Source organism: Neomonachus schauinslandi, chromosome 16 (genome assembly GCF_002201575.2).
Source record: "Neomonachus schauinslandi chromosome 16, ASM220157v2, whole genome shotgun sequence".
In the NCBI taxonomy this organism is placed as follows: Eukaryota; Metazoa; Chordata; class Mammalia; order Carnivora; family Phocidae; genus Neomonachus; species Neomonachus schauinslandi.
In genome coordinates, this window is record NC_058418.1 from 12,873,117 (window position 1) to 12,900,163 (window position 27,047).

At 39.8% G+C, this 27,047-nt stretch overlaps 3 protein-coding genes across 3 annotated transcripts; 2 read left to right on the plus strand and 1 right to left on the minus strand.

The window, feature by feature from the left end:
* LOC110590199 (zinc finger protein 780B-like) lies at positions 1-26,587 on the plus strand. Its single transcript, XM_044911373.1, has 7 exons — positions 1-74; positions 2,249-2,290; positions 7,359-7,413; positions 7,675-7,801; positions 9,768-9,863; positions 22,550-22,624; positions 26,499-26,587. Exons 1-7 carry the CDS (start codon positions 1-3, stop codon positions 26,585-26,587), a joined length of 558 nt encoding a protein of 185 aa, XP_044767308.1.
* Positions 9,341-9,664, minus strand: LOC110590269 (succinate dehydrogenase assembly factor 4, mitochondrial-like). Its single transcript, XM_044922099.1, has one exon. The coding sequence runs from the start codon at positions 9,662-9,664 to the stop codon at positions 9,341-9,343; it is 324 nt and encodes a 107-aa protein (XP_044778034.1).
* LOC123323219 (zinc finger protein 780B-like) lies at positions 23,036-25,414 on the plus strand. Its single transcript, XM_044911319.1, has 4 exons — positions 23,036-23,053; positions 23,203-23,557; positions 23,895-24,398; positions 24,483-25,414. The coding sequence occupies exons 1-4, from the start codon at positions 23,036-23,038 to the stop codon at positions 25,412-25,414; spliced, it is 1,809 nt and encodes a 602-aa protein (XP_044767254.1).
* Positions 26,588-27,047: the final 460 nt, after the last annotated feature.

The following is a 27,047-nucleotide window of genomic DNA, read 5'->3' on the forward strand; positions in this document are numbered from 1 at the left end:
ATGGGAAAAGTTGATCAAAGAGACTGCTACCCACACATCAGAATGGCTATGCTGAGAAAGAAAGAAAATGCCAAGTACTGAGGTGGTGGAAACCAACTGGAACTCTATGCTTTCCATAAGTGTGTAAATTAGTACAATTACTTAAAAAAACTCTATTGAGGTATGATTGACATGTAAAAAGCTGCACATATTTATTGTATACAATTCAATGAGTTTGAGGATAAATATACATCTGTGAAGCCATCACTACCATCAAGGCCATAGACATATCCATCACCTACCAGAGTTTCCTCCTGCCGCCTTCCCCTTCTTCTTTTCTTTTTCTTCTTCTTCTTTCACTTGAGATCTACCCTCTTAGCAAATTTTAAATATACACCACAGTATTGTTAGCTAGAGACAGTATGCTGTATAGATTTCCAGAATTATCTATATCAATAAAATTTAACAATATTAATTCTTTCTTTTAAAGATTTTATTTATTTAATTGAGAGAGAGAGAACATGAGAGGGGGGAGGGTCAGAGGGAGAAGCAGGCTCCTTGCTGAGCAGGGAGCCCGATGCGGGACTCGATCCAGGGACTCCAGGATCATGACCTGAGCCGAAGGCAGTCGCTTAACCAACTGAGTCACCCAGGCGCCCTCTCATTGTGTTTTGATTTGCATTCCTCTGATGATTAGTGTTGTTGAGTACATTTTCATGTACCTATTGGTCATTTGTATGCCTTCTTTGAGAAATGTCTATTCAGGACCTTTGTCCATTTTTAAATTAAATATATAATGATTTGAGCTATTAAAAATTATAGGAGTTCCTTATTGTTTTGGATATTAACCCTTTATTGCATATATGGTTTACAATTTTTTTTCTAATCTCTAGGTTGCCTTTTCATTGTTTCTTTCACTGTGAAGAAGATTTTGAGTTTGAATTAGGCTCACTTGTTTATTTTTGCTTTTGTTGCTTGTGCTTTTGGTGTCATATCCTAGAAATCATTGCCAAGACCAACACCAACAAGATGTTTCTGTTTTCTTCTAGGGGTTTTGTAGTTTTAAGCCTTATGTTTAATTTTTTAACCCATTTTGAGTTGATTTTTGTGTATGGTATAAGGGGTCCAATTTAATTCTTTTGCATATGGATATCCTATTTTTCCAGCATTATTTATCCAAGAAACTATCCTTCCCCATTATGTAGTCTTAGCTCCCTTGTTGAAGATTGTTTGACTGTATATGTGTGGGTTTATTTCTGGGCACTCTATTCTGTTCCATTGATCTATGTGTCTGTTTTTATCCCAGGACCATACTGTTTGATTACTATGGCTTTATCATATAATTTGAAGTCAGGAAGTGTGATGCCTCCAACTTTATTCTTCTTGCTCAAGATTGTTTATTCCAGGGCGCCTGGGTGGCTCAGATGGTTGAGCGTCTGCCTTCGGCTAGGGTCATGATCCCAGGGTCCTGGGATCGAGTCCCGCATTGGGCTCCCTGCTCCTTGGGAGCCTGCTTCTCCCTCTGCTTCTCTCTCTCTCTCTGTGTCTCTCATGAATAAATAAATAAAATCTAAAAAAAAAAAATTGCTTATTCCAAGTCTTTTGTGCTTCCATCTGAATTTTAAGATTTTTTTTTCTATTTCTGTGAGAAATGCCACTGGAACATGATAGGGATTGCATCAAATTTGTCGATCACTTTTGGTAGTATAGACATTTTAACAATATTCTCCCAAACCACGAACACGAGCTGTCCCTCCATTTATTTTTGTGTCTTCTGCTCTTTCTTTCATCAAGTATAATTCATGCACCTCCTTGGTTAAATTTGTTCCTAAGTTTGTATTCGTTTTGATGCTATTGTGAATGAGACTGTTTTCTTAATTTGTTTTTCAGTTTGTTGTTAGCGTACAGAAGAAACACAATTGAGCTTGTATCCTGCAACTTCACTAAATCCGTTTATTCCACGTTTTTTGGTGGAGACTGTAGGGTTTTTCCTATATATAAGACTCTGCCTTCTTTAACAGTTATGGTCGCTTGCATTTTTCTCCATAATGAGAAAAGTAAGTTACAGAGGCTCTAACAAGCAATGCTCTCTCAGGGGAATCCTCAGTTACCAGCAGCCTGCACCTGCGCACTCCTGGGGGGCTGGAACTCCCACAAACCACTGGGCTGAGCTCCGTTAGGGGCGGGCCCAAGTTGCATGCCGGGAACAATCTGAGCCGCAGAACTCTAGGCTTCCGAGGCATTTCCTCTTTGAGACTGCATTTCCCAGGAGCCACCACGCCGAATTAGCCGCCACTACCGGCATCCGAGGGTCGGTGTCCTGGTGGGGTGAGGCCCTGAGGTCGAGGAAGAACTCCGTGGCTGCCAGAGGCCTCTACTGAGCAGGACCCCAGCCGGAGGGACCCGCCAGTGTGGGTGGGCAGAGAGAGGCGCTCAGGACAGGGCGCTGACAGGCACCCGAAGGAGTTTCGCCAGAGCGCGCGCGCGCAGCGAGGAGGGGGATTGTGCGACCGCGAGTGGCGGACGTGGAGTGTGGGGGGTGTGCGTGAGGGCGCGCCTGGTGCAGCGCAGCTGCGGTGACGGGGACGGGGGTGTATGGGCGCTGAGCGCGCTTTGCTGTGGCTGTGTGTGTGTGTGTGTGTGTGTGGCTGTGTGTCACGGGGGCCTGTGGCCCGCCTCTTCGTCCGTCTTCTCTCCTCCCAACCACGTGGCTGCAGCATACCAATGGCCCCAGTAGGGAGGCCAGATACTGAGCCTAGAATGAAAGTTCCCCCCAGAAAGCCCAGGCCTGGACTTGGCATGGGAGTTTCAGAGCTGCAAGTGCCTGTCTGGGGCCCCCACGGGTGCAGCTACATGTTCAGAACTACCGCATTCTCAGAGTCCTGTCCCCAGGAACCAGCTTCGAACGCGGGGACCGATTCCTCCTTTTACTCCCATCCCATTTTGTGCGAAGTAAGGGAGGTGTGGCCCTGGAGGGTGCTTTCAAATTTAGTCTGCGCTCCAAGAAAAGCCTGGGGTCTCATGCTCGCCTTCTCCTTCCCCAGTCGTACCATTATCCAAAAGGACCCTGGGAAGGATGAGAGTATTATTGCTGCACGTCTAAAGTCAAGGGTGAGTTCCTGCTTTGTTTTGAATAAGAAATGCGTTTTTGTTTTTAGAATATAGAGGTTCCAGTAAATTTTCCGGAAATGTAGGGAGACGTGCAAACTGATACCCCACCATTTGGTCCCCCATTGCCCCTCAGCTCTTCACTTAATATTAACTTGGTAAATAATTTGGTAAATACCAAAAGCAGTTTAGTAAATTGTTCATATCTTCTTGAGCACTCCCTTTTTCTAAGATGACACGGAAATAAAACTCCAGTGATTAATGCTAAAGCTTTATTTTAGACTCTGATTTGGTAAGAAGGAAATTAGTGTTTAGGTGGAATCACACACTGGGTATCTTTTGATCTCTAAGGGCCTGCTTTCCAAAGCAAGGGAAGAAGGGAGATGGTTAGCTGATTTTAGTCAGTCTGAGGCTTTCAGAAATGGGAAAGTGATGGCAACAGAAGTTGGTATCAGTAAGAGCCAGGATTTTTCCAGGGCGTTCCATCAGTTGAAATTTGTATTATTGGCCACGTCTGTTTGAAGTTTGGCAGCTCGAGCTGTGTGTTGGGCTTCCTTTTGTGTGGACTGAGAATCAGTATAGTGTGGTTGAGATTAGGGGCTGTGGATCCAGATGGAATATTGGCTCTCTGGCTGTCTCAGGTTTGTAATGAACGTCAGATGAGTTAATATGTATAAAACCCCTTAGAGCAGTGCCAGGCATACAGTAAATGCTTGATATGTTTAGCTGTTGTTTATGTGTGTTTTAGCTCATTCCTCTTAATTTCTATACAGCAGGGGCATTAAGAATATGTGATCCATGGTGATTGCTGCCTGCATATTAAGAAAACAAGTGAGATGCTCAAGCGATATAGATTCTTGGGCTGCCAGGGTGGCTCAGTTGGTTAAGCATCCGACTCCTGATTTCAGCTCAGGCCATGGTCTCAGGGTTGTGGGATCAAACCCCGTGTGGGGCTCTGTGCTGGTCATTGAACCTGCTTAAGATTCTCTCCCTCTGCCCCTCCCTCCCCCTCTCTCTCCCTCCAAAAAAAAAAGGAATAAAAATGCTTAACCTGAGTTGCTATGATTCCATTTATGGTCTCAGAGGACCACAAATCCCTTGAAATAGTATACCAAAGTGTTATGGTGGAGTTTATGGGGAAAGTATATAATTTCATGAGATTATTCAAAGTGTGCATGACCTAGAAGGCTTGGATTCATCAGTGCAGATCAGTAGTTCTTAACGGGGGGTGATTTTGCCCGCCAGGGGATGTTTGGTAATATTTAGAGGCAACTTTGGTTGCCACAATGGGGGGCAGTGATACTTGGATCTAATAAGTAGAGGACAAAGATGCTACTAAACATTCTGCAATGTACAGGATAGCCCTCCCCACCATTCTACCCCCCCCAACAAAGAATTATCTGGCTCAATATGGCATTCATGCTGAGGATGAGAAACCCTAGTCTAGCATTAAAAGACTGTGATACTTGGAGTGATATTTAAAATGATCTTGTACAAATTGAGTAGTTAAGCAAATCACACTAGACTCATGTGATGGGGTATTATGCACTTAAGAAAATTATGTTCATAAATAATCATGAAAAGAGAAAACATTTGATCTCGTGTTAAGCAGTATTTATGTTAGGAACGTTAGTACCCAAGATGTTGTATATGAATCGCATTTACTAAGGGAAGGCAATCTATAAGGATTCTCTCCAAAATTATGTTTTCATAGTTTTTTAATGAAGAAGAGAACCGAGCATGGTACTGTGTATATCCCATGCATTTTCTTACTCAGTCTGCAGGTGCCACTTACCTGCATTATGTTCTTTAGGAGAAGAATCTTGAACATGAAAATTTCTAATTATATTGGTGAGATACAGCTAAAGGATGTTAGAACTGGTTGCTGTTACTTGTTATAGTCACATTGATATCTTTGTTGACTCTCATGACAAGGTCGGTTCTTTAATGGTTGGAAGTACCCTCTTCCTGATAGCTCTGTTTTATTCTTATTTTAATTTGGAAGTAACTTTATTGTGGGGTTTTGTTTGTTTGTTTTGGGGTTTTTTGTTTGTTTTGTTTTTTATTTAGAGAGAGTGTGTGAGCAAGGGGAGGGAGGGACAGAGAGAGAGAAAATCTTAAGCAGGCTCCATGCTCAGTGTGGAGCCCGATGCGGGGCTTGATATCACAACCCTGAGATCATGACCTGAGCCGAAATCAAGACCTGGACACTTAACTGACTGAGCCACCCAGGCGTCCCTTTATTGTGTATTTTTGATGATGGAATAGTGTGTAACTATTCTTTTTAAGGAACTTAAGAAGAAAGTTAAAATTATAGTACCACCCTCTAGAGGTAGTCATTATTGATGCTTTGGTTTATATTTTTCCAATTATTTTTTCTGTGTGAATACAAGAGTTTTGTTTCTGTAGAATAGAATTAGAATCAGTTCGAAAAACAAATCTAATCAAGTCATCGTTTTCATTCATTTCTGGGTCTGTGAGAGAGAGCATAATACCATTGCCTCTCCCTCTGAGGCTTCTGTGCTGAAAGGCTCCTTTTCTCCTTGTCTCTATGATAGCCCTCTTTGCTAATGTGATTCTTTAAGAATTGCATTCGCCAGGCTAAGCTCTGAATATTTTTGGTTAGCATTGTAAGAAAGAGCAGGCCTTACACTATATTTTATTATATGACTTACACAAGAAAAAGGGAAACAGTGAAGTTTCTTTAACAAGTGTAATCTTCTTTATCCTCAGCAATAATGATGACACATATTAACTGCTAATATTAAGCAGTTAATATGTCATGTGTCATTATGTATGTGTCATTATGTACTTCCATTGAATTTTCTTAGTATTCTTTTAGGTTTCTTACTTCTCCAGCACAGAAGGTGAAGTCTGAACAAGAATAAGGGTATAGCAGAGGATGACAGAGCCTATCAGAAAAAGTCATCTACCGTACTTTGGGAGTTTACAGGAAATACGCTTCTTTTGGCCTATAGAGTCACCACGCTTTGACCCAATTATAAGCCCATGGGATTTCTATAGAGTTAAAGAAACTCTGTTGGAAATTCTAAATCTGTTAAATGCAAAATGACTAATAGCAGAAGACGATACAGTGGCTGTTTAGGGAATACTGTGGCTGAAATAATAGGTTTAGAAGAGGACGTGTGAGACTATCAAATGTATATAAGACATTGCTCAGGGCCTGCAGACATTTTTTGTAGAAATTATTGTAACCTGCTCAGATAAACATAGACATCTTAGTGTTGCTTCAAGAATTGGGAAATGAAATAAACCCCTTAAGTAAAAATAAGAGCTTATTAGAATATCCTGAGTTTTTCCACATTAATAGGGAAGTTGTCTAAGTAAAAGGTTGCCTTTCATCTGATTTGGAGAACAGCTTCCTCATAGGAAAAAATATATATATATATAAACATACATATATGCATGCGTTTATGAATATAACTGTGTATATATTCCAAGTTAACGCCTTGCCATACAATTATGAAGCACTCTTAAGCAAAAAGTAGAGAATTAGGGCCACAATACAGTGACAAATACTGTTAACATGACGTATAATTTTCTAGAATTTTTTTCTGTCAGTGTCTGTTAGTCTTTATATATATACACATATATTTTATAGATGTAATCATATTCTGCATCCTGTTTTGTAACCTGAGTTTTCTGCTGACCATGTATCTTGAACGTGTAATGACCACTTAGTATCCCATGACGTGGATGCCCTGCCATATTTAACCAGTTGGCTTCGGTGGACTTAGAAAGCCAAATGCTGCCTGAGCAATCCCATCTACATCCTTCCCAGTTTTCATGCCTTGCCCCACTTCTCCCAATCCTGAGTTCACAAAGAGGTTCTGATTTGGATGATGTGACCCCTTCTCAGCCCTGAAAGGTGGGACGGGGGCAGGAGGATCTGCACAGAGCAGGATGGGGAGCCCAGTCCTAGGCTTAGTCATGCTTCCCAAGAATGGAGGATCCCTCATGCTCCCTCATATTTTGGAGGACAGGTTCCCCAGGCCTTGGGGGAGAGCTTGATTTTTTGTCCAGGCTCCTCATGTTTGATGCCAATTTGTATGGGGGTGGGGTGGGAGGAGAGGTGGAGGGACAAAGGGAAAGGGAGATTGTGTGAAGCAGAGAGGGATAGAAAAGGAATTTTAGGGAGTAGTTGGGACATAGAAATGGAAGAAAAAATTGTTGTATTAATTTGAGTCCCTTAGAGAGCACCAAGGCACAGCTTGGCTTAAGCCCTTCTTTTTTTTTTTTTTTCTATCTAGGAGGGGAAGCACGAGGAAGATGGATCAATTTTGTCATTCTAAAAACATGGCCTATGTAAGTTGGTATTTCTTCCCCTGAAATATGATGACTTCACATTTTTTTTTTTTAGCCATTCTTTGCCATGCGGGGATCAGTAGGTTATCCCACAGCACACAGCAAGTTTGCTGTGCAGTGGCAAGATTCTTCCAGAACTTGCAGGCACCCTGCGAAGCGCCATATTGCTCCTGTCCTGCAGTGCGGTTCTTCGCCTCCTCTCTGTTCACCTTCAAGTAATTTCCTTCATTGTCATGGTAATGCTTGTGTGTGTGGTTTCAGGGATCTCTGTCATTCGGGGACGTGGCCATCAGCTTCTCCCAGGGGGAGTGGGAGTGCCTGGACCCTGCTCAGAGGGCCTTGTACAGGGACGTGATGTTGGAGACCTACAGCAACCTGGTCTCTCTGGGTAAGACTATCTCCCCCAATAGTAGTTCATTCTAAAGATTAATTAAAATTACAATAAAGGGGTGCCTAGGTGGCTCAGTCAGTCAAGCGTCTGCCTTTGGTTGAGGTCATGATCCCGGGGTCCTGGGATCAAGTCCCTCCTCAGGCTCCCTGCTCATCGGGGAGCCTGCTTCTCCCTCCCCCCACCCCGCTCATGCTCTTGCTCGCTCTCTCTGTCTCTTTCTCAAATAAATAAATAAATACAATCTTTAATTAATATATACAATAAAATTAGTATTGAACAGTTATAATTAATAATTTAAATTTTAATTTAATTTCATAATTTAACTTAAAATAATTTAAAACAATTAATAGTTTAATAAATTATTAGTGTCTCTTCTCTGGAATATTAGCTTTCTTCACTATGAGTTTCAGGGCTTTTAAGAAATAGCTGAGTTTCTTCTTGTTCCCAAAGGAAATCGTTTGGAATTTGTCAGGTTGAAGACGGGCATGTCTGTTTTTACAAATTTAGGGGCACCTGGGTGGCTCAGTTGGTTAAGCATTTGACTCTTGATGTCATCTCAGGTCATGATCTCAGGGTCATGAGATCGAGCCCCGCGTTGGGCTCCACACTGGGTGTGGAGTCTGCTTGAGATTCTCTCTCCCTCTCCCCCGTCCCCTCTAAAAAAATATTACTACAAATTTAAGCAGATCTCAACCATTTTGTGGGGGTTTTTTTGTATATTTAAAAAAAATTTTTTCTACACCACTTGTCATTTCTTTTTTTTGTTTGTTTGTTTTTTTTTTTAATTTTTTAACGTTATATTCATATAAAACAATTTCAGTTCAAGTATTTCAAACTTGGTTTCTTAATATTTCTCCACAGAAAGCCTAGAGCCTTGGAAAAATACATTTAAGATCGAAGGATAGCTAACACTTACACTGAGAGCTATGTGCTATGCACTGTTCCAAGTGGTTTACATGTACTTACTCACTTAAATATCTTCTCACTACCTGATAGGGTAGAACTAGCATTAACTCCAATTTACGCATGAAGATAACTGAGATGTAGAGAAGTTAAATAACTTATCCAAGATCACATGGCTAATAAGGAGCAGAGCAGGATTTGAACCCAAGTAAACTGGCTCTGGAGTTAGATTTTCTGTTGTTACTGTGGCCTTATCAAACTATAATGTGTTACTTACCTCACATTTAAAAAGTCAGTATTACCTAGTATGCGGCAATAAAAATCATTAAAACTTGTTTTATTTACATTTGTATTTTATAAGCAGCTGATTAACATAAACTGAAATGTGATGAAATGAGTTTGCAGCTCTAATCGCCATTTATATACTCCAATATATTTAAATTAAATTAATGTGCTAATGTACAACTATTTCCCCTTAATTTATAGCAGCATATTTTCTTTCAAGGCATTATTTATGTTTTTAAACACATTATAGAAATTAAATGACTTAAAGGATATACAGAAAGAAAACAACTGGAAATAAACTCAGATGTACATATTCAGAAAAAGATACTGAAGTTAATAATATGTGTCTTAAAAATCAATACACCGTCCTTTTCGTTCCCAATCTGTATATCGGGTAGGTTCTGGGCCTCTAGGTCCACCTTTTTCTTTGGTAACAGGATTAATATCATCTGGAAATTTTGTCAGTGGTTCTTTCTCTAAATTAGAATCTTCGGGTGCATCAAAACGACCTTCTGGTAACTTTGGCTTCTTAAGAGATTGTTTGATGGGTTTGGATTTTTCTCCTAGAGAACTCATTTTCCTCACAGAATGACATAAAAGGGGTGATCGAGCCGCTCTCCACGCGGTGGCCGGGACACAGCCAAGCAACCAAGCCAGCCTTGACACAGACATGGTGCCAAATCCCACAGCGTCCTCATGGGCCCAGCAGGGAGAGGCGGGTAGTCAGTGGCACTGACCGGGGCCCACCCTCTCTTTTTTTTTTGTTTTTAAGCAGGAAGTTCCATTTCTAAGCCAGATGTGATTACCTTATTGGAGCAAGAGAAAGAGCCCTGGGTGGTTGTGAGGAGAGAAACAAGCAGATGGTATCCAGGTGAGTAGGGGAGAAGCCAGCAGAGGGGGTCAGAGAGGGGTCATACCCTTGAAATCTGGCTTGGGAAAATGCCTTCAAAGACCCAAGGCCTGTTGGATAAAAATGCCTGAGATCTGAGAAGGAAATAAGGATCACACAGTGTGGGCTTTCAAAGGAACTCCATCTTTTGCTAATCATCTCTAATTTTTGTTCTTTTATTTCCTCTCCTTTTAGTGGAGTGAGTGCCCTCTTTCCCAGTGTAACCTTTTTTTTTTTTTAAAGATTTTATTTATTTATTAGAGAGCACGTGCCCATGAACAGGGGCAGAGGGAGAGGGAGAGCAAGAACCCCAAGCAGACTTCCGCGCTGAGCGTGGAGCCCATCATGGGGCTCGATCCCACGATGCTGAGACCATGACCTGAGCTGAAATCAAGAGTCAGACACTTAACTGACTGAGCCACCCAGGCACTCCCCTCCCCCAGTGTAACCTTTTAACATATATTTTGCATCCAGCTGCTTTCCAGCTCTGCTTTTGCATTTACATTTCTATATGTGTTTCCAGTGTCTAAAAAATGTTTTCATATATTCAGCAAATATTTATCGAGGGTCCACTCTAAGCAAAGCACTGTGCTTGGCACTGTCTGTACAATGAAATGAACATGACTGATAGAGTCGTGCTCTCATGGACTTTACCTGCAGTTGGCAAGACATGGATCAATCAAGTAAGCAGATGAGTAAAGCAGTACTGTCAGGAATGATGCTGTGCAGACAAATATATAGGAGCAATGCAGTGAGAATGACAGGCTTGGATGTTTAGGGAGCATGTCTTGAAGTGGGCATGCTTGCACAGTCGTGAAGGGTTAAGACTGCAAGAGCAGTCTAGTCTGAGCGGGACACACAGAGGCCCTGAGCGGGAAATGGTTTCTGTATGCCTGGGAGCAATAAGAAGTTTCGAGCAGAAGAGGTGAAGGGATGGTGGGAAAGGAGGTTAGGGAGTTAGGCCAGGACCAGATCCTACAAGTTCTGATCATCACTGTGAAGAACATAGAATGTTTTCCAAGAGTTACTTAGAGCCATGTTCTGATCTATGTTAAAAGTGTTCATTTCTTCGTTTTCAAACAAACTAAGTATGACAAGAATACAGAAAGCCACATAACACAAAGAGCTGCATGTATTTTAAGGTACCCACAGCTTTAACTACCAGGTTGTGAGTTAGGATTTTGCCAGCTGTCCTGGAAGCCTATTGTGGTCTCTTTGCAGGAAAGGTTTTTCTCTAGAGCTTTATTGTCTGAGTGAACTTCTCCAGTTGGGTTTTGTTTTCCCTGTCATCTTAAAAAGTCTTTTAAGTCTCTTTTAGATTAAAGGTTCCTCTTGATTTTTTTTTTTTTAAAGCTTTTATTTATTTATTTGACCAAGAGAGACACAGTGAAAGAGGGAACACAAGCAGGAGGAGTGGGAGTGGGAGAAGCAGGCTTCCCGCTGAGCAGGGAGCCTGATGTGGGGCTCGATCCCAGGACCCTGGGATCATGACCTGAGCCGAAGGCAGTCTCTTACCGACTGAGCCACCCAGGCACGCTTGATTTTTTTGTTAACAGGTTTTTCTTGATTAAATTAGATCATTTGTCATGTAGTTTCACACCATCTGGATTTTGCTGATGGCATCTTGGTGGTATGGGGGAACATGTCCCTCTATTTCCTGTAAAATGATAGTTGGGTCTAGAAGGTTAATCAGACTTTTGGGAACCTTTCTTTCCCTAGGTGATGATGATATTCTTCAGTCCACTGGCATGTGATATCTGGATTTCTCATTTTAGTAATATCTGCAGCCACTGACAGGCAGTTACTATGTCCCTTAATTTGTTAGAGGTTGTAAATTGGTGGATATTCGAATCCCGTCTGGAATGCATCTGTAAAAAGAAACTTCACGTTAACTGTTACTCAGTTATACAGATCATTTGGAAAATTGAAGATAAATATTCTTTTCCTTGGTTTACTAATTTTCTAAATAATGAGTTGGTTTCTAACATCCTTTCAAAGGTGACCCATTTTGGGGGCACCTGGGTGGTCGTCGGTTAAGCGGCTGACTCTTGGTTTTGGCTCGGGTCATGATCTCAGGGTCCTGGGATCGTGCCCCGAGTTGGGCTCCCTGCTCAGTGGGGAGACTGCTTCTCCCTCTGCCCCTGCCCCCCGCTTATTTTCTCTCTCTCTCTCTCTCAAATAAATGAGTAAAATCTTTAAAAAACAAAAAAGAAAACTAGATCCACCAGTTGTGAACATTTGGCCACCTTTGCTATATGTATTTATGTATCTAAATGTTTGAAACCTTTTTTGCTGGACCACGTGTGGGTCTAAGTCACTGATGTTGTGACATGTGTTACCTAAACATTTCACTTTGCATCTTCTAAGAATAGGAAAGGTCCTAATAATCTTTCATTATTCCTAATTAGCTTCATTATCTTAACCCAAATAACATCATTGTCACACCTCAGAAAATCACCATATTTCAGGAGTATCGTCTACAATATAGTTCACAGTTAAATTAATCTCCCATTTCTCTTTAAAAATTTTATTCTGGGGGCGCCTGGGTGGCTCAGTTGGTTAAGCGACTGCCTTCGGCTCAGGTCATGATCCTGGAGTCCCCGGGATCGAGTCCCACATCGGGCTCCCTGCTCAGCAAGGAGTCTGCTTCTCCCTCTGACCCTCCTTTCTCTCATGCTCTCTGTCTCTCATTCTCTCTCTCTCAAATAAATAAAATCTTAAAAAAAAAAAAAAAATTAAAAAAAAAATTTTATTCTGTTTGTTTGGTTTTGTGGGAGTGTTTTTCAGTTTAAGATCCAGTCCAAGTTCATGAATTGATTTATGGATAGGTTTCTTTTTAAAACATTTTAATTTATTTTTACTATTTCTTTTTATTAGTAGGTTTCTTTAGTCCCTTTTTTTTTTTTTAAGTATATGTTCAAGCTGTCTTTTTTTTTTTTTTAAGATTTTATTTATTTATTTGACAGAGAATGAGAGAGAGAGCACATGAGAGGGGGGAGGGTCAGAGGGAGAAGCAGACTCCCTGCCGAGCAGGGAGCCCAATGCGGGACTCGATCCAGGGACTCCAGGATCATGACCTGAGCCGAAGGCAGTCGCTTAACCAACTGAGCCACCCAGGCGCCCCTCTTTAGTTCCTTTTTATCTAAAGAGCTTTTGTGCCTTAAAATTTATTTTAACTAAATTAAATTTTTTTTTTTTTTTACTTTGGCTTTTCTCTCTCTCTCTCCCTTTTTTTTCGAGTCTAAGTCCAGGCTAGTTTACTTAAACCATGACATTCTGAATTTATGTGATTAAAATTTTTTCTCATGATTTGGTTTTGAAAGCTCCACAATAGATTCTAGTAGCATCATGTGAAGAATCACATAATGTCATATCTCTGTATAGATTACTGTGATTTTGGTCAACCAAGTATGGCTTTCCATTTCCAAAGAAATGAATAATCTCTGATATTGAGTTTTAGCATGATTTTATTATTTTATTTATTATTTATTAGCAGAGAATATATTGATATATCATTATATATATCATGATATATATAATGTGATATGATCATATATATATCATATATAATATAAATGATTTCACTCCTTTGGAGTATGTTGAGAGTGCTTTATTTTATAGCCCAGCATATGGTCAGTTTTTATAAATGTTCTGTATGAATGAAAAAGGAACGTGTGGGGCCCCTGGGTGGCCCAGGTGGTTAAGTGTCTGCCTTTGGCTCAGGTCATGATCCCAGGGTCCAGGGATCGAGCCCCATGTTGGGCTCCCTGCTCAGTGGGGAGTCTGCTTCTCCCTCTGCCCCTCCCCCTGCTCGTGCTTTCTCTCTCTCTCTCATTCTCTCTTGCTCTGACTCTCTCTCAAATAAATAAAATCTTTAAAAAAAAATAAAATGTAACCCTCAGTCACACTCTCCAGTAATTCCCACCTGACCACTTGTATTTCCACACTTTACACATACACATATAGCTGTTTATGTTGTTGTTTCTGTTGTGCTCACACAAGATCATATTGAAATTGCTGTTTTAGGGCGCCTGGGTGGCTCAGATGGTTAAGCGTCTGCCTTCGGCTCAGGTCATGATCCCAGGGTCCTGGGATCGAGTCCCACATCAGGCTCCCTGCTCCTTGGGAGCCTGCTTCTCCCTCTGCCTCGCTCTCTCTCTGTCTCTCATGAATAAATAAATAAAATCTTAAAAAAAAAGAAAAAAGAAATTGCTGTTTTACTGCCTGCCTTGTCAGTCAGTGGTTATCACCTAGCACTATCTAGTTTCCTTTGTGCTGTAGCTGTCTTATGTCTATGCTAGAGCAGCATTACATCTACAGACATCAGAAATGCAATGATACGGGGCACCTGGGTGGCTCAGTCGGTTAAGCAGCTGCCTTCGGCTCAGGTCATGGTTCCAGGGTCCTGGGATTGAGCCCTGCATCGGGCTCCCTGCTCGGCGGGAAGCCTGCTTCTCCCTCTCCCACTCCCCCTGCTTGTGTTCCCTCTCTCACTGTCTCTGTCAATTAAATAAATAAATAAAATCTTCAAAAAAAAAAAAGAAATGCAATGATACGATTCTTCTTCCAGCCGTCAAATGGGTTCTAAAGAACTCGAGAGGAAAAGATGGTCTTTTGTATTGATATTACCGTTTCTTTTACTCTTATTTCATTCCTGATGCCCCAGATTTTTTTTTTTTTTAATTTTTTTTTAGAAAATTTTTTTTTTCAGGTTTTTTTCTTTTTTTTTTTTTTTTTAGAGAGAGAGGCGGGGAGGGGCAGAGTGAGAGGGAGAGAGACAGAGAGAGAATCTTAAGCAGGCTCCAGAGCCTGACCCAGGCTCAGTCTCACGACTCTGAGATCATGACCTGAGACAAAATCAAGAGTGGGACGCTTAACTGACTGAGCCACCCTTGCTCCCCTTTATCAGGTCTTTTAGACTCAGTCTGCTGGGGACAAATTCTTGTAGTTTTCTGTCATTTAAAAATGTCTTTATCTCGTCTTTATTTTGGATTCATATTTTATCAGGATAGAGAATTCATGGCTGGATTTTTCTTTTGGTACTTTAAAACATTGTGCTACTTCCTTCTCATTGAAGCCTGTAGTCATGGAATCATTGTTCAGGAATTGTATAGGCAATGTGCCGTGTTGGTTTTTAGGTGTTTTCAAGTAAATTTTCATTTGTTGTTTGTTTTTAGCAGTTGATTATGATAAGTTCAGGTGTGGAATTTTGTTAGGGGCTCTGAGATTTTTGAGTCTGTAGGTTTATGAATTTTGCCACATTTGGGAAGGTTTTCACCCTTTTTTCTGCAGTATTTTTTCAGCTGTGTACACTTTTCCTCTCCTGGGACTCTGGCAATATGAATGTCAGGACTTTTAGCATTGTCCTCCTGCTCCTTGTTGCTGTGCTTCTTTGGTTTTTATTCTTTTTTCTTTCTCTTGTTCAGATTGGATGAATCTTTTGTTCTATCTTAAGTTTATTGATTCTTTCCTCTGCCTTTTCCATTGTGCTACGGGACCCCACAATATTTTAATTTTAATTATTATAGTTTTCAGTTCTAAGTTTTACTTGGTTCTTCTTTATATCCTCTGTATATTTCTCTTTCTCTTTTTTAAAGTATAATTAACATACAGTGTTGTATTAGCTTCAGGTGTACAATATAGTGATGCCACAATGCTGTACATCACCCAGCACATCACAGTAAGTGTACTCTTGATCCTCTTCACCTGTTTCACCCATCTCCCCACCCACACCTCCCCTCTGGTAACCACCAGTTTGTTCTCTGTATTTAAGAGTCTGTTTTTTTTGTTTGGCTCTTCTCTGTTCATTGTTTTGTCTCTTAAATTCCACATACGAATGAAATCATATGATATTTGTTTGTGATATCATATATATATCATATATAATATAAATGATTTCACTCCTTTGGAGTATGTTGAGAGTGCTTTATTTTATAGAAATTATTTATAGAAATAAGAAGGACTTATTGCACTTAGCATTATACCCTCTAGCTCCATCCATGTTGTTGCAAATGGCAGGATTGCACTCTTTCTTATGGTAGAGTAATATTCCAGGGTATCTAGGGATGCCTGAGTGGCTCAGTCGTTAAGCTTCTGCCTTTGGCTCCGGTCATGATCTCAGGGTCCTGGGATTGAGCCCCTCATCAGACTCCCTGCTCAGCGGAGAGCCTGCTTCTTCCTCTCCCCCTCCATTTGTGCTCTCTCTTGCACTCTCTCTCTCAAATCTTTAAAAAAAACAGTCCAGTGTATCTATAAACCACATCTTCTTTACCCATTCATCTGTGGATGGGCACTTGGGTTGCTTCCATGTTTTGGCTATTGTAAATAGCACTACGGTAAACATAGGGGAGCATATATCTTTTCAAGCTAGTGTTTTCATATTCTTTGGGTAAATACCCAGTAGTGGAATTGCTGGACCCTATGGTAATTCTATTTTTAATTTTTTGAGGAACCTCCATACTGTTTTCCACAGTAGCTGCACCAATTTGTGCACGAGGGTCCCTTTTTGTTCACATCCTCGCCAACACTTGTTATTTCTTGTGTTTTTTTATTTCGGCCCTGATAACAGGTATAAGGTGATACCTCATTGTGGTTTTGATTTACGTTTTTCTGATGAGAGTGAGGTTGAGCATCTTTTCATGTGTCTGTTGGCCATCTGTATATCTTCTTGGGAATAATGTCTATTCAGGTACTCTGCCCACTCTTTAATTGCATTATTTGTCTTTTTGGTGTTGAGTCATATAAGTTCTTTATGTATTTTGGATATTAGCCCCATATCGGATATATCATTTGCAAATACGTTTCTAGGAATTTATTTCTTCTAGGTTTTCCATTTGTTGGCATATAATTTTTCATAGTATTCTTTTATACTTCTGTGGTGTTCGGTGTTATGTCTCCTCCTTTATTTCTGATTTTATTTATTGGAGCCCTGTCTCTTGTTTTTCTGGATGAGTCTGGCTAAAGGTTTATCAATTTTGTTTCAAAGAACCAGCTCCTGGTTTCATTGATCATTAGTCTCTATTTCATTTATTTCTGTTCTAATCTTTATTATTTCCTTCTTTCTGCTGGCTTTGGGTTTTGTTGGTTCTTCTTTTTCTGGCTCCTTTAGGTGGTTTATTTGAGATTTTTGTTTTTTCTGGAGGTAGGCCTGTATTGCTATTATTTTGCCTCTTAGAACAGCTTTTACTCCATCCCAAAGATTTTGGACCGTTGTGTTTTCATTTTCATTTGTCTCCATGTATTTTTTATTTCCTCTTTGATTTCTTAGTTCACCCATTCATTGTTTAGTAGCATGTTATTTAGCCTCCATGTATTTATGTTCTTTCCAGATTTTTTCTTGCACTTGATTTCCAGTTTCATACCATTGCAGTCTGAAAAGATGCATGTGATTTCAGTTTTTTTGTATTGAGATTTGTTTTGTGGCCTAACATGTGATCTGTTCTGGAGAATGTTCCATGTGCACTTGAATGTGTATTCTGCTGTATTTGGATGGAATGTTCTGAATATATCTGTTAGGTCCATCTGGTCCAATGTGTCATTCAAAGCCACTGTTTCCTTGGGTTGATTTTCTGCCTGAATGATCTATCCATTGATTTAATGGGGTGTTAACGTCCCCTTCTATTATTCTATTACTGTCAGTTTCTTCCTTTATGTCTGTTAATAGTGGCTTTATGTATTTAGGTGCTCCTATGCTGGGTGCATAAATATTTACAGTTGTTAAATCCTGTTGTTGGATTGTTCCCTTTATCATTATGTAATGTCATTCTTTGTTTCTTGTTACAAACTTTATGTTAAAGTGTATTTTGTCCAATATAAGTATTGCTACCACAGCTTTCTTTTCACTTCTGTTTGCATGGTAGATGTTTTTCCATCCCTTCACTTTCAGTCTGCATGTGTCTTTATGCCTTATGTGTTTCTTGTAGGCAGCATATAGATGGATCTTGCTTCCTTATCCATTCAGTCATCATAGTCTTCTGATGGGAGCATTTAGGCCATTTACATTTAAAGTAATTATTGATAGCTATGTACTTATTGCCATTTTGTTACTTGTTTTATGGTTGTTTTTGTAGTTCTCTGTTCCTTTCTTCTTCTCTTCCTCTCTTCCCTTGTGGTTTGATGGCTTTCTTTAGTGTTATGCTTGGATTCCTTTCTCTTTATTTTTTTGTGTATCTATTATAGGTTTTTGATTTGTGGTTACCGTTAGGTTCATATATAACATCTTATGTATATAGCAACGTATATTAAGTTGGTGGTTGCTAAAATTTGAATCCATTCTAAAAGAACTAAATTTTTACTCCCCCCATTCCATTTTATGCATATGATGTCATACTTTACATCGTTTTATTTTGTGACTCCCTTAGCTGATTTTTTATAGATACAATTGATTTTACTACTTTTGTGCTTTAACCTCCATACTGGTTTTATAAGTGATTAATCTACTACTTTTATTATATGTTTGCATTTACCTGTGAAATTTTTTCCTATCATAATTTTCTTACTCCTGATTATGGCCTTTTCTTTCCATTCAAAGAATTCCCTTTAACGTTTCCTGTAAGGCTGGTTTAAGTGATGAACTCCTTTAACTTCTGTTTGTATGAGAGACTATCTCTCCTGTTCTGAATGATAGTCTTGCTGGATAGAGTATTCTTGGTTGCAGGTTTTCCTTCCAGTACTTTGAATATATCATGCCGTTCCATTCTGGCTGCAATGTTTCTGCTGAAAAAATCAACAGAATAGCCTTAGAGAGTGTCTCTTGTATATAACTTTTCTTTTCTCTTGCTGCTTTTAAAATTCTCTATCATTACTTTTTGCCATTTTAATTACCATGTGTGTTGGTGTGGACCTTGTTTGGTTAATTTTATTGGGGGCTCTCTGTGCTTCCTGGATCTAGATGTCTGTTTCCTTCTCCAGATAGGGAAGTTTTCAGCTATTCTTTTTTTTTTTTTTTTTAAAGATTTTATTTATTTATTTGACAGAGAGAGAGCTTGTGCACAAGTAGGCAGAGTGGCAGGCAGAGGGAGAGGGAGAAGCAGGCTCCTTGCTGAGCAGGGAGCCCAATGCAGGGCTTGATCCCAGGACCCTGGGATCATGACCTGAGCCAAAGGCAGACATTTAACTGACTGAGCCAACCAGGCACCCCTCAGCTATTATTTCTTCAAGTAAATGTTCTGCCCCATTTTTCTCTCTTCTCCTTCTGGGATCCCTATAATGCAAACGTTATTATACTTGATGTTGAAAACTCAGCAACATTTATTATTAATCTATTCTCATTTTTTATTATTATTATTTTTATTTTTGCGTTCAACTTGATTGCTTTTCATTAGCCTACCTTCCAGGTCCCTGATCCATTCTTCTGCTTCCTCTAATCTGCTATTGATTCCCTCTGGTGTATTTTTATTTGTCATTTAGTTTTTCATTTCTGATTAGTTCTTTTTAATATTTACTGTTTGTTTTTGAAGGTCTCACTAAGATCATCCACTCTTTTCTCAAGTCCAGTGAGTATCTTTATGATTATTGCTTTGAATTCTTTATCAGGTACATTGCTTATCTCTGTTTGATTTAGCCCTTTTGCTGTGATTTTGTCCTGTTCTTTTGTTTAGGACATTTTCCTCTGTCTTCTCATTTTATACAACTGTATTTGTTTCTGTGTATTGGGAAAGTCAGTTACAGCTCTTGATCTTGAAAGTAGTGACCTCAGCACACCTGGGTGGCTCAGTCGGTTAAGCATCTGCCTTTATGGCTCAGGTCATGATCCCAGGGTCCTGGGATCAGGCCTCATATCAGGCTCCCTGCTCAGCAGGGAGTCTGCTTCTCCCTCTCCTTCTGCTGCTCCCCCTGCTTGTGCTCGCTCTCTCTCTGTCAAATAAATTAGTTAAATATTTAAAAAAAGAAAGAAAGAAAGAAAGTAGTGACCTTATGAAGGTCCTATGGTGCCCTGGGGTACAGTGTCTGTCATTCACCAGAACCAGGTGCTTCAGGGGTGTCTCCTATGTGGGTTGCCTGTGCTCTGCTGTTGTGGCAGAACCCCTTTTGCCTTCAGCCCATTGGCTGCAATGGCCCACTTTGCCTGTTCTGGGCAAGGTTTGGTCTCTGTGTTGTTAAGGGGTCTGTCGGGGGCCACTGGGGGCTTGCAGTTTGGTGGTGTCAGCAGTCAGACTAGATGCCTGCTCTCAGCCTGTCTGCTGGGGCTGTAGTTGTACCAGCTTGATTTGTGCAATATATTAGCACATTAGATGTTATATATGTATATATATATATACATTTATATATGTATATATATATTAACATTAGATGTTATATATGAACCTAACGGTAACCACAAATCAAGGCACAAGGCACTCTCCCTGCCTTGCCCTCTGAGAGGGGGCAGGTCCCCTTGTTCACTGGTGGGCAGGGTTGGCAGTCAAAGTGCCTACTCCTAATCCATCTGCCAGGGCTGAAGTCGCACTGATCAGCAGGGTACTCTCTGTACTGCTAACTATAAGGTTCAGTTGCTGGAACTGTGGGCACACCAGTGTGTGGTTATCCTTCCCCTCTCCACAAAGCAAGAGTCACTTTGGAGTGGCACTGGTCCCGACTAGTGCTGCTTGCATGGTGTGTTGGGGCTGGAGCCCCTTTGGAATGGGGTGGGTTTTATGGGGCAGATCCTCAGGAGAATGTGAAGGTGGGGCATGCAGTGCTAGCAAGGTAGGTGCTGTGTGTTTGCACTGGTTCCCTAAAGCTTCCAGCTATCTAGGCAGCGGTTGGGGGTGGACAGGGAATGGTTCCACCAGCTTTTTTGTTCTTGGGGAAGTTTCCTAAAGATTCCCGTCCCTCCAGCACACATTCTGAGATTAGTAAATAAATGTTCTTCATGTTATACCCCTAGGCGCTTTTCAAACTGCTGCTTCTCTACTGTTATCTCAGCAGGTTGGTTGTTATGCTGGCTCCTAAAGGATAGGGACTCCAGTTTCCTGTCACCCTCTGGCTCTCCCAGAACTAAGCCTGCTGAAGTACCCAGAGTTAAGCCCTCCTGGTTTTCAAAACCAAATGTAATGGGACTCATCTTCCCAGTGTGGGTCCCCCATACCTGGGGTGCCTGGTGTGGAATCTGATCCTCTTGCTTCTTTGTGTTTGTGGTGTCCCTCCTGTTTGTGGTTATTCTTACTGGGGGTTTCGTTCCCAACTGCATCTCCACCCCACTCTCTGCGATTACCTGTGGGAAGTCTGTTCTGCCATTCTCAGGTCATTTTCATAGTTACACTGATGTGGCTGTTATCTTGGTGTGTCTGCGGGAGGAGGTGAGCCCAGGATCCTTCTACTCCACCATCTTTTCAGAACTCTCCCTATATCCTCTATATTTTTGTTGAGATTCTCTATTTTTCCATTTGTTTCAAGAGTATTTGTGTTTGCTTATTGAAACATTTGCACAATTATGGTTTTAAAGTCTTTGTCAGGTAATGCAAACATCTGTCATCTCAGTGTTGATATCTGTTGAATTTCTTTAACTTTGTGATATATTTCAGCAGGCAGTCAACCTAGTGAAGGTTCAAGCTTCAAGTTTCTACCTGTTTTCTGTGGTTTGTTTTCCCATTGTGACATATACATGACCAGTTGGGCTCAGATATTCGTTCCCATTTGAAACAAGTAATATGAGAATGGTTCTATTTATCAATTTTAGTAGTTTTGAATGAATGATTATTATGATAAGCCTTTCCCACTGCCTCATTTTTGCATTATATACGTTTATTCTCAGCCTTTCTTCTTTTATCAATAGTTTTCCAATTACTTAACACCTATTGTGTGCTATGGGCTTATTATTTCAGTGGTGAATGCTATCAGGATTGTGTCTGCTCCTAGGCAGATTTAGGAATAAGAAAATACACAGAATGAGAAATGAGCTAATGAATGAATGAACGTATAATTAAAACAGAATTGTGAAGGCAAGGAGTGAGACTCTTGAATAGAGAATAAAGGAGAGGGATATAATTGGATGGGCCCAGCAGGTATAGCTGTTCTGAGGAAGACATTTCTTTTCAGTCTTAAAAATGAGAATGTTGTCTCCTACAAGCAGCTCAGGCCACAGGATTCTTGTGTAATAAAACAGTCTGACCAAAGCATGAAGATATTGAAGAAAGGTTATATCATGTTTGAAGTGCTAAAAGAAAGCAGTGTGGTAGAGATAGGGTCCAAAGGATGACAGTGGCTTCATAGGTGGTCTTGTTATCCATGGTAAGGGTTTTGGATTTTAGTATAAGAGTAAAGACAAACCATTCAAAACAGTTTTAAGTATGGATCTTTGAACTTTGATCTGCATCAGAATTATCTGATAGAGATGTTAAAAATACAGCATCTGATGACTTATTCCTAAAAATTCTGATTCTGTGCATCTGAGTTGCTTGAATATCAATATTTGTAACAAGCCTACCAAAGGATTTTGATTAACACCTAAATTTCACAAAGTTAATCTCCTCCCCTATTATGAGCATCACCATCTAACAAACTTTCTTCATTTTTGGAGCTCTTCTTATTCTTTTTCAAATTCTCTGAAAGTGTATTATATATACTTCAATATATATTTAAGAATTTTTTTTCTGTATGTATATTTTTAGAGTTATATATTCTTTAATGGATTTTGTACATATGTGTACAGGAAGGTAAAATGTGTTTGCTTTCTCCTTTTCTTTCAGATTTGGAGTCAAATTATGGAGCTGAGAAGTTATCTCCAGAAAATGATATTCATGAAATAAATTTGCCTAAACAGAGTATAAAGCAAATAAGTAAAACTCTTGACCTTAAAACCTCCAATTTTAGAAATGACTCAAAATGCAGAAATAGATTTAGGGGACAACAGGGACATCAAGAGGGGTATATCAATCAAAAGATAATAAGCTATGAAAAAATGCATACTTCTACTCATCATACTTCTCTTATTCACACTACAGATAAGCCATATGAATGTAAGGAGTGTGGGAAGTACTTTAGTCGTGGTTCAAATCTTATTCAGCATCAGAGTATTCATACTGGAGAGAAACCCTATGAATGTAAGGAATGTGGGAAGGCCTTTAGACTCCTTGTCCAACTTACTCGACATCAGAAATTTCATAGTGGTGAGAAACCCTTTAAATGTAAGGAATGTGGGAAAGCTTTTAGTCTTCCTACCCAGCTTAATCGCCATGAGAATATTCATACAGGTGAGAGACCATTTGAATGTAAGGAATGTGGGAAGTCCTTTAATCGTAGCTCAAACCTTGTTCAACATCAGAGTATTCATACAGGGATGAAACCATATGGATGTAAAGAGTGTGGGAAAGGCTTTAATCGTGGTTCAAATCTTGTTCAGCATCAGAAAATTCATTCTAGTGAGAAACCCTTTGAATGTAAGGAATGTGGGAAGACCTTTAAATATCATTACCAACTTATTGAACATTGTCGAATTCATACTGGTGAGGAACCCTTTGAATGTAAAGAATGTGGGAAGGCCTTTAGTCTTCTGATAGAGCTTGCACGACATCAGAACATTCATACTGGTGAGAAACCATTTAAATGTAAGGAATGTGGCAAGGCCTTCAGTCGTGGCTCGAATCTTGTTCAACATCAGAGTATTCATACCGGTGAGAAACCATATGGGTGTAAGGAATGTGGAAAGGCTTTTAGACTTCACCTACAACTTTCTCGGCATCAGAAGACTCATACTGGTGAGAAACCCTTTGAATGTAAGGAATGTGGGACAGCCTTCCAATATCAGTACCAACTTATTGAACATCAGCGAATTCATACAGGTGTGAAACCTTATGAATGTAAGGAATGTGGGAAAATGTTTCGTCGTGGTTCAAACCTTATTCAGCATCGGAGTGTTCATACTGGAAAAAAAACCATTTGAATGTAAAGAATGTGGGAAGGCCTTTAGACTCCATATACAACTGATTCGACATCAGAAATTTCATACTGGTGAGAAGCCCTTTAAATGTAAGAAATGTGGGAAAGCCTTTAGTCTTCTCACCCAGCTTAATCGTCATGAGAATATTCATACAGGTGAGAAGCCATTTGAATGTAAAGAATGTGGGAAGTCCTTTAATCGTGTCTCAAACCTTGTTCAACATCAGAGTATTCATGCTGGCATGAAACCATATGAATGTAAGGAGTGTGGTAAAGGCTTTAATCGTGGTTCAAATCTTATTCAGCATCAGAAAATTCATTCTAGTGAGAAACCCTTTGAATGTAAGGAATGTGGGAAGGCTTTTAGGTATCATTACCGACTTATTGAACATCATAGAATGCATACTGGGGAGAAACCCTTTGAGTGTAAGGAATGTGGAAAGGCCTTTACTCTTCTGACACAGCTTACTCGACATCAGAACATTCATACTGGTGAGAAACCATTTAAATGTAAGGAATGTGGCAAGGCCTTCAATCGTGGCTCAAATCTCATTCAACATCAGAGTATTCATACTGGTGAGAAACCCTATGGATGTAAAGAATGTGGAAAGGCTTTTAGACTTCACCTACAACTTTCTCGACATCAGAAGACTCATACTGGTGAGAAACCCTTTGAATGTAAGGAATGTGGGACAGCCTTCAGACATCAGTACCAACTTATGGAACATCAGCGAATTCATACAGGTGTGAAATCCTATGAATGTAAGGAATGTGGAAAGAGCTTTAGTCGTGGTACAGACCTTAGAGTACATCAGAGAATTCACACTGGTGAGAAACCCTTTGAATGTAAAGAATGTGGAAAGGCCTTTAGACATCACTACCAATTTCTTGGACATTACAGAATTCATACTGGTGAGAACCCCTATGAATGTAAGGAATGTGGGAAATGCTTTACTTGTGGTAGCGAACTTAGAGTACATCAGAGGATTCATACTGGTGAGAAACCATATCAATGTAAGGAGTGTGGGAAGGCCTTTAGTCGTAGCTCAAACCTTATTCAACATGTTAAAATTCATACTGGTGAGAAGCCCTATGAATGTAAGGAATGTGAAAAGGCCTTTAGCAATAATTATGAACTTACTGTACATCAGAGAATTCATACTGGTGAGAAACCTTATGAATGTAAGGAATGTGGGAAAACTTTTAGACTTAGTTCAGTCTTTACCGCTCATCAGAGAATTCATACAGGTATGAAACCCTATGAATGTAAAGAATGTGGAAAGACCTTTAGTTGTAGCTCAAACCTTATTCAGCATGACAGGATTCATACTGGTGAGAAACCTTATGAATGTAAGGAATGTGGGAAGGCCTTTAGACTTAGGTCAGTTTTTATTGCCCATCAAAGAATTCATACAGGTCTGAAGCCCTATGAATGTAAAGAATGTGGGAAGGCCTTCACTGTGAATGGTCAGCTTACTCGGCATCAGAAAATTCATAATCGTCAGAAGTCCTATGAATATGAGGAATGTGGGAAAATTACTGGATATGAACAACTTAACATCAGAGAGTTCATAGTGGCAAGAAATTCTATGACTATAAAAAAATGTGGGAAGACCTTTCATCGTGGACTGAGATTTGCTCAACAGCACAGTATTCCTACTGGTGAGGAATTTTGAGTATGAGTGACGTGGAAAGATTTACAGTCACAGCAAACACCTTAGTGTTGAGAGGACATTCTTGTGAGAGAGTCTTTGAATGTAAAGAAATACAGAGTAGCCTTCATGTTCACAATTTACTAATCATGAAAGATATTTTCCTAGGTATGTTAATTTCATACACTTAGAAAAGCTTTCAAACTCAAACTGGAGGAAAACTGTTGTTGGAACAAATGTAAGCTAACGTCTACCTGAGGCAGATGCTTTATCACCATTGCCATTTCACTACCTGTGTGACATTAGGTGCCTATCCTCTTTGTGCATCATTTGTAAATGGCAACAAAAGTGAGTACATACTAATGCAATTATTGTGTGTAGAACACAAAGGTGTTCTAGTACACACAAAATCCTTAAAAGAGTATTTGGCACATGCTTGTGTTCATAAAGAACAGCTTTTATGTTTCATTAGCATTGTTGATGACAGGAAAATTGCATTATTATGAATAATTTAGAAAAACCTCATCCATTCCTTCATTATTAAATTTTAAATAACTTGTTCTGTATAAGATTTCATGGGAAGTAAAGAATACAGGAGGATTTTCATTAAGAGTTCATTCCTTAAGTTACATCAAAAAGTTAATTTTGGAAAGAAACCCTAGGGATTTAATGAGTGAGGAAATGTTCAAGAATCAGGGAGAGTTCATTTGAAGTGATTTGTCTGTGAAAATATCAACTGGCAGAAAATGTATAATTTATTTCTCTGTCCAGAAGCTAAGATAAATATTAGTAAAAGAATAGCAAAATAAAACCTATCCATTTATATATTCTTCAGCTTTATCTTGAAAATTGCTGCTCATATGAAAAAGTTGAAAGAATGAACACCCATATACCCCTTTGTAGATTCAGAGTTGTTAACAATTTGACATTTATTTTTCTGTATATTTTATGTTGTACCATTGAGAATATGTTTTAGACACCAGGATACTTTCCCCTTTATTACATCAGTGTGTATCTCCCAAACATAAAGACAACCTCATATATAGCCATAGTACCATAATTACCCTTAAGGAAATTCTCCATAATTCCACAGTATCTATCTCATCAGTTTCTTCATTGGCCTCTAAGATGCCATTTACAGGGGTTCATCTTCTAAGTAGAATGCATTCCGGATTCTGTACTGTATTTGGTTGTTAGCGCTCTTTATTCTTTTTTATTTTTTTTTAAGATTTATTTATTTGAGAGCGAGAATGAGAGAGTGTACATGAGAGGGGGGAGGGTCAGAGGGAGAAGCAGACTCCCCACTGAGCAGGGAGCCTGATGCGGGACTTGATCCCGGGACTCCAGGATCATGACCTGAGCCAAAGGCAGTCACTTAACCAACTGAGCCACCCAGGCGCCCCATCTTTATTCTTTTTTAGTCTACAACAGTGACTCACAATTTCTTGGGTATCAGAATAATCTGTGGATCTTAGTAAAAATACAAAGGTCCAGGCCCACTGAACCTCTGTGTTTGTTTTAGCTTTCCAGGGGATTTTGGTACGCACTGTAGAGCGCCACGAATCTAGAACATTTCTTCTTTTTCAAAAATTCTTAAATAATGTTGACTTTTTGAGATGTCCAGGAAAATTGTCTGCCATTTGTTTAGATTTTATGT